Raw genomic sequence first — 9,126 nt, 5'->3', positions numbered from 1 at the left:
CGGCGGTGATGAAGAAGTAGGATCCGGCGGCGGCTGCTCCGGTTAGGATGCGGCGGAGCGGCGGCAGCGTGGAGGAGCTCCGGCGAGGATGCGGCTTAAATCACACGGGGAGGAGGAGGAGCGAGCGAGGAGGACGGCTGCGGCGATGGGGGAAGAAGCAGGATCCGACGGAGGTAGCGGCAGTGGCGGCGGCTCCGGCGAGTTTTCAGTGGAGCGGCGGCAGCGGGGAGGAGCTCCTGCGAGGATGCGGCTTCAGTACACGCGGGGAGGAGGATGAGCGTGCGAGGAGGAGAAGCGATGTCTTCGCGGCCGCGGGTGGAGGAGGAGGAGCGAAGTCTTCACGCGTGGAATCCTCGGCGGTGAAATCGTGCGGTGGAGAAATCTTGCGCATGGATGGACGGTATAGATTAATCCGGATGATTTGGCCCGTAGGATTGGAGGGGCCAACTCCTCCTTTTTATATTAGTATAGATTAGTTTTTTCATTCGTGTTCGAAAACCTCTTCCGACATTTGGTCAAATATCCAATGTGACACTCAAAAATTTTCTTTTCGCGAACTAAACAGGCATCTAGTTAGCTCTGAAGCCGCGTTTTGACTCGAATCAACAACACCCTATGCCTTGGAGTAGCGGCTACCCAAACGCAACAAGACTAGAGTACACATTATTTTCCGATGATTTTTAAGTTTCCGTAAGGCCCAAGGACGGCATAAATGGTCACACACAAACGATGCATATGCCCCGGTTGACTCCTTCAAGGTCCTGCATATTATACTGCGTACTACACAAACAAGACAAGTCACATAAGCCATGTTTTGGGTTGGTCATACCGCAGACATATTGTGCCATGTTGGCTTGACTTAATTGTCCAGAGATGTTGGTATGACAGGAACGGAGTTAACTTAATTACTAGTATTATGAGCTCGTTATGAACATCATATTCAGTAAGTGCGATGACCGTATCTAGATCATGCAAGGAATAATGCTAACCAAATGGCCGGTCGGCCCGATCGATCGATCCCTTTTACTCGCTGTTGGAGCCACCGCTTGGATTTTCTAATGTCCTCGTCGTAATGGTTGAAAATGGTATATATAAATGAAACGTATCATTTTATTATTATTTTTCAGAAACGGTAGAAAAATTTCCATGCTTATGAATTTACATTTACTTAGGCGGTGTTTGAAACTCATGTAGACTAGTAATATGCGCATGCTAAACACTATGGTGCAATTCTATTTGCCTTTATAGCTGAATTAAGCAGTGGTTTTATTTTTTTCAGTCACATCACTTTTTTTTTCTTACAAGTGGCATAGTAATACTTATAGATTACACAGAAAATGATTATAGACACATATGGAGTGAATTACAACTTCAGCTGAACTAATTGTACAAGCCAGTCATGGGTCAACAATAGAAACATGTAATGCATATTTGGAAGTCCGTCATCACATATATAGTGATTCCTTCCATCATATAGACAAGCCGCTCTCAATATAGCATCTCGGAGTCTTTTCTGTTCAGCTGTGAGTAAGGAATCAACAAGGAAATACTACAATCTTAAACATATCGAGAAATCAAATCGCAAACAAAGAATGCACCATTTCATCATAAAAGAAATATATGATGCCTAGATAAATTAGCTTGTACTTAAAAAATGAAAATTGACATTTCTTCTAACATTTTGGTCCAATCGAGGATAAATCAAGAAGAGAAAGGAGCTCCCTGTACCAAAAGTACTACCTAACCAAAAGTAGCATAATGAGAATATATGATGCCTAGATAAATTAGTATGTAATTAAAAATTGAAAATTGACATTCTTCTAACATTTTCGTCCAATCGAAGATAAATCAAGAAGAGAAAGGAGCTCCCTGTACTAAAAGTAGTACCTAACCAGAATTAGCATAATGAGATGGTTTTCATGTTTCACAAAATGAGACCTGGTAATATGCACATGAGTAGTATATTTTTCCCAAAAGGCAGAACCAGACCTGGTCATCGATAATCAAAAAAAATATTCCTTCATTGGATTGACTGGCACATACAAATAGAAAGGTTAGGCCTTGAGATTTAGTAGCATTGAATTGTTGATCCTAGAAAGCAATGGGGAAAAATAGGTACAAAAGGGTCAGGGTTGACATGGAGGTGATGCCATGGTGCCCAATTATGCTTGTTCAAGTTTTGAACAGGAGATCTAGTTTTGCCAAATCGATTTTAAACCTAATAACAAAATACAGCCATGTCATATCGGATCAACTCCATACAATAATTTTCATTACACAAAAATTAAACTTGTCCCTTATTTTTTTTAAACAGGAATTGGAAATTGATCCCATCCAGATTATTGAACGGAGGGAGTAGTAATTAGTATCAAACCAGCATCCCGAGCCTAGTAACATTGTTCACTGTCTTATCGCATAGAAATAAATGGTATGGTTCCGAAAGTCCATTGTTCACAATTTCATGGCACAAAAAGAAGCTAATTCAAACTAACATATATGCCACTGTAAACGAGTTCCATCGTCTGCACACTCATAGTTCAATTTTATAATAAACATGACCAAAAATGGTATAGCCAGGTGAATACATTCTCCAACTTGAAGCACATAATATAAATTTCTCACATATAATCAGTTGAATGCGGCTACAACTTCATCTTAGGATCAGACATAATATTGGTGCTCCATCTTAGGGTTACCTACAAGCGTAATATTTGTGCTCCATCTTAGGGTTTTTTTTGTAACAATAGAAGAAAAGACAACAGTTCATACATGATTTTGCTGTTTTTTTTACTTAATACATGATTTTGCTGTTTACGATTATGATTTGCAAAGCCCAGCAAGCATGCATAATGCATTTGCTATGAATCAAAACAAACCAAAACTGAACTAATACAATGTACTACGTCACAATGAGATGAGTTTTGTCCAGGTTGAATCTCAGAATATATGTGAAAAAAATGAGAAATTGACTTAACCTTGTTTGTAGGGGAGGGGGCTCGGAGGATGGAGAGCACGATGTAGGCCGGCATCTTTAGGATCAGACGACTCTGTGCACTGTAGGGTATGTCTGTGTTATAGACGGTGACGTGTACAGAGAAGATAGGCCTATTCATTGTGCATTCCCACACAATCGCTGGGACACGATCACCTCCACACCGTAAATCATGCATGGGTGGTACAGTGGCAAATAGGGAAACAAATCAATAATAATATAATTTTGACCCATATTCCTATAAACTATTCAATTATGATATATATATAAGGCTTTACTTGATTCGGCGGCAATTCCAGCCAAGAAATTTGATGTCAAATTGAGCAGTGAACTAAAATCTGTGTATTGGTTGTAGCTGGAAACATTTTAACTTGTAATAATCGTTTCTCAAAACTATCTCTTCTCACAAACATAGATGAAGTGAAAAATTGAGCACTACATAAATCTTTATAAGAATTTGTATGCAAGAAAAGACTCCCATATTGAAACACAGTTGTAAATATGAGTAGGTTCCAAGAAGTTGAGTAGCTATACAAGAAATCATGGTATAGAAAAAAACCGAGGAATTGTAGGAAACCTTACTTTCCTCCCATATCACAGAAATAAGCACTCACCTTCAGTAGCATACAAGGAATTGTAGTGCACCTCACTCAGAAGCTTAACCAAAGCTATACAAAAGGAACCAAGGGAATGATCAAACACCACTATTTTTCATTGGGATTTACCAAACCCGTGCACTAAATGGCCAATGCCATGAACCTGTTGCCATAATTGGAGGTGAAAATATGAGAAATAACTGCACTATATGCAGTTTAGTAGGAAACATGGTAGCATATGCTTCTCAAGTGTAACAGCAACATATACTCCTGTATAAAAATTCAGCATACTTTAGGTTCCACGTGTAGTATTCATTTGAAAAGGGAACTTCATGGCATTAACACAACATAATCTTTTGATCTAAGCACAATTCAGAAGCAAGAAAACTGAATGACTGTTATGGAGAGTGTCAAGTTCGTCTTGTTCGGTTAAATATCTTAACTATAGAGTCTTCAGAAAGAGTGACAACAGGAAGGTGATTCCCCATCTTAGTAAGCAGCAAGAATCTTTAGGCAGAACAGTCAACCATGAAGCTACATTTTTTATAGAACTTCTACTCTCAACAGAAGTACAAAACTATTATGTTTGATCAGATTGTTTGCACAATCTGCAAAGTAGGCTACTGGTAGCATAAATGGCAGCCCTTAACAGTTATTAAGCCCATCCATACATCAAGTTTAGGTATAAGGTCACTTGAAATAGATCCATACCATAATGCAGATGTTTGCCAGTCAGGAAATTGCTGCATCTTTGTCCAGATGTCTATGACTGGATGGTTCAATTCTTTAGCAACTGTCAGGCATGCCTGTGCATAAGTGCCAGTAGCCTCATTGGTTCTTTCAGGTAGTTTTGAAGGGTCATCTTCTCCATACATGTCCCTGCAAGGAAAGACAGGGACAGTCAGTAAGGTTCGCAAATCCTCTTTACAAAAAAAAAAAGAAACATTGTTTACTTTGTAACTTGAAAAAAGAATCTTCAGATCAAGCTAAGGGCCACCAAGTGGTGACTGGATATATACCCGATAAACCAAATATGAAATAATCCCATAATGTAGAATACACATACTTTTACATGAGAAATACATACAACATGGTGGTCAAATTGCATACCCTGTACTGTACTGGTGCATTATGAACTCGGTTTTAAATTCTTGAGCAAAGTAATTTTTATCGGAGTAATTCAATGAACAGAGAGCACAAGCAATTTCCTGGCTGACCCCTTTATTGTCGTCTGTTCATGACAATTAACAGGAATTAATGCCATGGATGAAATAAACAGAGGATGGCAAATACACCGTCATGCCATCAACAGGGAAATGCAACAAGAATGCCATATAGCAACATAAAACCGATTAAAACCATCTTGTTGTTATTCCTTTCCATCCTTATCGGATTCTCAATGGTTCATAGATTGGTGGAGGCGTGATGAATATAATTTTAGTGGAGGGCCATTGCTCCTGCGAAAGATCCAAACCAAACCAGAGTTAAAGCAACCATAAAGCAGCAGCATCAATCCAAGCAGAACCTTGAAGTAGGCGCAGATGGCGCGGAGGTTGCTCTGGTACTCGTCGAGCGGCACGTGCTGGTGCACCTGCTTCCAATCCGGCAGCGACGTGTCGTTGGCGCCGAAGAACACCGTGACAGCCACCGGGTCTGCCGCCCCCACGGCGGCGGCACCCTCCATCGCCCTCGCCAGCACCCGCAGCGCCCACCGCGTGTTGTAGCCGCTGAACCCGCGCAGCACCACGTCGGCCTTTCCAAGAAACGATGACGTACGCATGTCGGGATGGGACGGCGGCCGGAGAGGAGGGGTAAGGAGGGAGGGTATCAGATCCACGCAGATCGGATGCACTTCGCGGGGAATCGATCGGGAGGAAGCAGAAGGATCGGACCCGGGACGGGGGAAGCACGGATTTGGAAGGGCTGCGGGAGAGAAGGGTGAGCGCCGATCTGGGCGCTGTGGGGCGATGTGCGAAGGAAGGCGTGCGACGATCGCGTGCGTGATTTTTCTGGCAGTGATCCCGCGTGCGTGTTCTGTCGTTGGATGCGATGCGATGGATGATTTTTGGTTCTTAGATTTGATGAATTAAGTATGAAAGATGTAGGACAGTGTTGGTGAATTATAGTGTAGATGAATATTAATAAGTGTGTTATGCAAAAACGAGGTGATATTAACGTATGATTTATTGATATTTAATTATTATAAACTTAAAAAATATATTTATATCATATTTTAGAGTAACTTCCATATAGAAAGTTTTCGCACGAAACGTACCGTTTAACAGTTTGAAAAGCGTGTCACGAATATCCAAATTTTCATCCAACTTTTGTTGGAGAAAAGAATGGGGCCTTAGTGTCAACTTCAATGTGACTCTAATATAAATTAGAAAAACTTGTGAAAGGGCCTGTACCATAGTAGTTACAAGAGCCTCAGTAGCACCTGAGGTCCTGCGTTCGACTCCCCATGAGAACGAATTTTCTAGGATTAAACAGCGTTGTGCTTTCAGTGGTAGGCGATGTACCCGTCGACAGCGAGGCGTCTGTAGTGACTTCGTCAATCTTGAGAATTTGCCGGCCCAGTCTCCGAAGAAGCTCATAGGGGTGAGTGCGCGTGCGTTGTGAGTCTCTGCATTGTACTGTGTAATGATAAACATATTATTATTATATTAACTTTGTGGAAATGTACCCGTCGACAGCGAGGCGTAGTGACTTTGTCAATCTTAAGAATTTGTCGGCCTAGTCTCCGAAGAATCTCATAGGGGTGAGTGCGCGTGCGTTGTGAGTCTCTGTATTGTACTGTGTAATTCTAAAAAAACAAAAACTTAATTTTACAAACGGTAATAGTTGATAAATATATTATTATTATATTAACTTTGTGGAAACGATATCGCTATGGTCAAAAACTTTTGTACCATTGATTAGCCAGAAACGAGACTCTTTTTTTCTCCTTCTTTAGTGAGATTTAGTTTTTCTTTTCCCAGCAAAGTCTTTGGAGGGGATTATATTATTAACTAAAAACACATGTTTCATTGTGTCACATCCAAAAATTTAGCAAAATTTTTAGACTATTTTGTTTATAAATCTATGTCCAGAAATCAAGCTAGGGTACACAAGATAACAAATTAGTATAAAGATTCAAACTAAATAAAACGTAAATACTTATGAAAGAGACACTATCCTCACACTAAAGAGAAAACAGCAGCAACAGCGGAAAATGGGACGATCCTAGCGGGGCTTCATCTTCACTCTGCAAGCAAAAACTCAACTGGGATATAAGTCTTGGTCCTCTAACACTGTCTTCAGCTCAGAAGTAAGACTTATGAAAAGGGGGAATAATAACAATACAACCACAATACTCAGCAAGTCACACCAACGATACATTCGTGCAAGGGGAAGCAAAGGGAGGTTTGTGGCTATCTTTGTAATCTAAAGTTTAATTATTTGTATGCCTTATTACTCTATGCCAATGCTGTGATGAAAGTGTTTAGTTAGTCTCTTGCTTTAGGACTATCTTGACATGAGTATGAATTTTGGGCAATTGAAATGTTTGTGGATTTCTAGTAATTTGAGTCAAGTCTCCTTATGTGTGTAATGCATATGGTCGTCACCATCAAGTGGTTGACGGGCACACCTTAGGTTGAAGTTGACTGGCAAGTTAAATCCGATGAATATATCATGTCACGCCCTGATTTTCGTTCGGGATTAAAAATCATTAAATAATGCATTTTCTAGAAATTATATTAAAAGTTAAAGCAATTTAATCAGGTGAAATATTGAGGGAATTAAAATTTCCTTTGAAAATCATAGCCGGAAATATTTTTGTAATATTCTCTGTCTTAATATACTCTCCGGATTTTCCCGTGAATTTTCGGTGCTCAAGAAGTAATTTTAATAGCACAAAGTTCATTAAACCAATTATAATAAAAAGAAAACCAAATATAATTCCCCTTCCTCCCTTTGGGCTCGGCCCAAGTCATCCCTCCTTCCTCCCGGGCCGCCCGTCGGGGTCATCCCCTTCCTCCATCCATCCCTAACCCCCCAGCCATCCCGAGCTGGCAACCACCGCCCCACCCATGACGCCACACATCCTGCGCCACTCCGCCGCTCCCTTCTCCACCCCGCGCACGTGCGCTCGTGCTTGGGACCTCGTCGCCCCACATCCCCGGCCTCCTCCCCCACTCCTTCCAAGAAAACTGGCGCCAGTTTGACCTACCATCCGCCCACGTCGTCGCCGGTTTCCGCCTCTCCTGGCCACGATCTCCATCTCCGCGCCCATAAAAAGCATCCCCGAGGCTCTCTCTCCCATTCCCCTCTCCAGCCCGAGCCCGCCGCGCCTTCTCCCACGCTCTCCACGCCGATCCCCACCTCCGCCGCTAACCGATGAGCTCTGGCTGCACGCTGTCGTCGCCTTATTCGTCGACGCGCCGCGCCGCCACCGCCGTTTGCTTTGCCGCGCTGTCACGCCCGGAAATTCACTAATAATTTCCGAACTAATTTGTGCATAAAACCCTCGTCCAGGAATCAGCCGAGGTACACAAACTGACAATTTAATATACAAATCCATCATAATAATAACGTTACATACTTACAAAAGAAAAGAAAAACAGCAGCGGAATAACGGTCTAGCGATGGCTTCAGCTCCACTCCCACAGGCAACTCAATTGGGGTATAAGCCAAACGTCTTCTCCTTCTGGATCCTTTTTCTTCAACTGAGGTTGATTGATTATTGCAAGAATGAGCATATGACATACTCAACAAGCCACACAGTAAATATGCAAGTGCACAAGGATACCAAAGGATGGCATAATATAGGGTCATTTGCAAAAACAGCATTTAGCAAAGATTTAAGAGTAGTAAAACAGTAGAGTAATTAATCATCAATTTTAATCAACACTGAACAGCACCCCAATGCTGCACAGGCCCAACCAAACCTGAACAACCAACCCCGGCTGTATAGATCTAACTCCAAAGTAGGAGCTAAGCAAATTATTACCAATTATAGCATCAATAATTATTGTGAGAGGTGTGAGACTAATCACGAAAAACATTGCTCAACTCGCCCATAACCGCGGGCACGGCTATTCGAATAGTTTTACTCTGGCCAGAGATGTACCACTGTACCCACAAGACACAGCCTCAACATCATGTCTACCATGCGTCGCAATACTGGAAAGTACCCGAATAGAGGCTGTGACAATACCCCCTGCACAACACAACTCACCACAGTGCACCATTCCTGAATCATAATCACCCCCTTATAAAACAAGGCATGGACTCCCCAGCGACCCCCGTGGACTTCTCGCCGCTTCACAGTCTGGTGCCCCGCAATGAACCATGCTATACAAAAGGTAAAACCGTTGCCCACGCTGGCTTGTGGTTGGCACGGTTAATGTCTCACAACAGTAGTTCGCGAACCGGTCCTTAATTGTCATGAGCACGACCTTCAAAACCATGTGCTCACAACCCACCTTTAATCAAGTTTTAATTATCAATTAATTATCATAACACGATTAACCATCGTGAGCTACCATTAAATAT

General features: G+C 42.0%; 1 protein-coding gene across 10 annotated transcripts; it reads right to left on the bottom strand.

The window, feature by feature from the left end:
- Positions 1-881: 881 nt before the first annotated feature.
- LOC127771569 (GDSL esterase/lipase At5g45920-like) lies at positions 882-5,631 on the bottom strand. 10 transcript variants are annotated; one of them, XR_008017178.1, is made up of 3 exons: positions 4,699-5,253; positions 2,976-4,467; positions 882-1,521 (listed from the first exon to the last, which is right to left on the bottom strand). XR_008017178.1 is itself a non-coding variant. In XM_052297494.1 (3 exons), the coding sequence occupies exons 1-2, from the start codon at positions 5,366-5,368 to the stop codon at positions 4,974-4,976; spliced, it is 327 nt and encodes a 108-aa protein (XP_052153454.1). In that variant the 5' UTR covers positions 5,369-5,631; the 3' UTR covers positions 2,432-4,467; positions 4,699-4,973. The 10 variants fall into 10 exon arrangements, 2 of the variants coding, with proteins under 2 accessions (XP_052153454.1, XP_052153455.1); XR_008017174.1 differs by lacking the exon at positions 882-1,521 and having other exon boundaries at positions 2,432-4,467; positions 4,699-5,045; positions 5,180-5,268; XR_008017173.1 differs by lacking the exon at positions 882-1,521 and adding an exon at positions 2,432-2,696.
- Positions 5,632-9,126: the final 3,495 nt, after the last annotated feature.

Source organism: Oryza glaberrima, chromosome 4, assembly GCF_000147395.1.
Source record: "Oryza glaberrima chromosome 4, OglaRS2, whole genome shotgun sequence".
NCBI lineage: Eukaryota > Viridiplantae > Streptophyta > Magnoliopsida > Poales > Poaceae > Oryza > Oryza glaberrima.
Note: the sequence above shows the minus strand (reverse complement) of the source record. Positions and strands in the feature narration are given on the sequence as shown.

Coding starts and splice junctions, on each gene's coding strand:
- LOC127771569 (XM_052297494.1), bottom strand. CDS start 5,368: ATGCGTACGTCATCGTTTCTTGGAAAGGCCGACGTGGTGCTGCGCGGG. Junction 5,046..5,113: donor CCATCTGCGCCTACTTCAAG/GTTCTGCTTGGA, acceptor GATCTTTCGCAG/GAGCAATGGCCCTCCACTAA.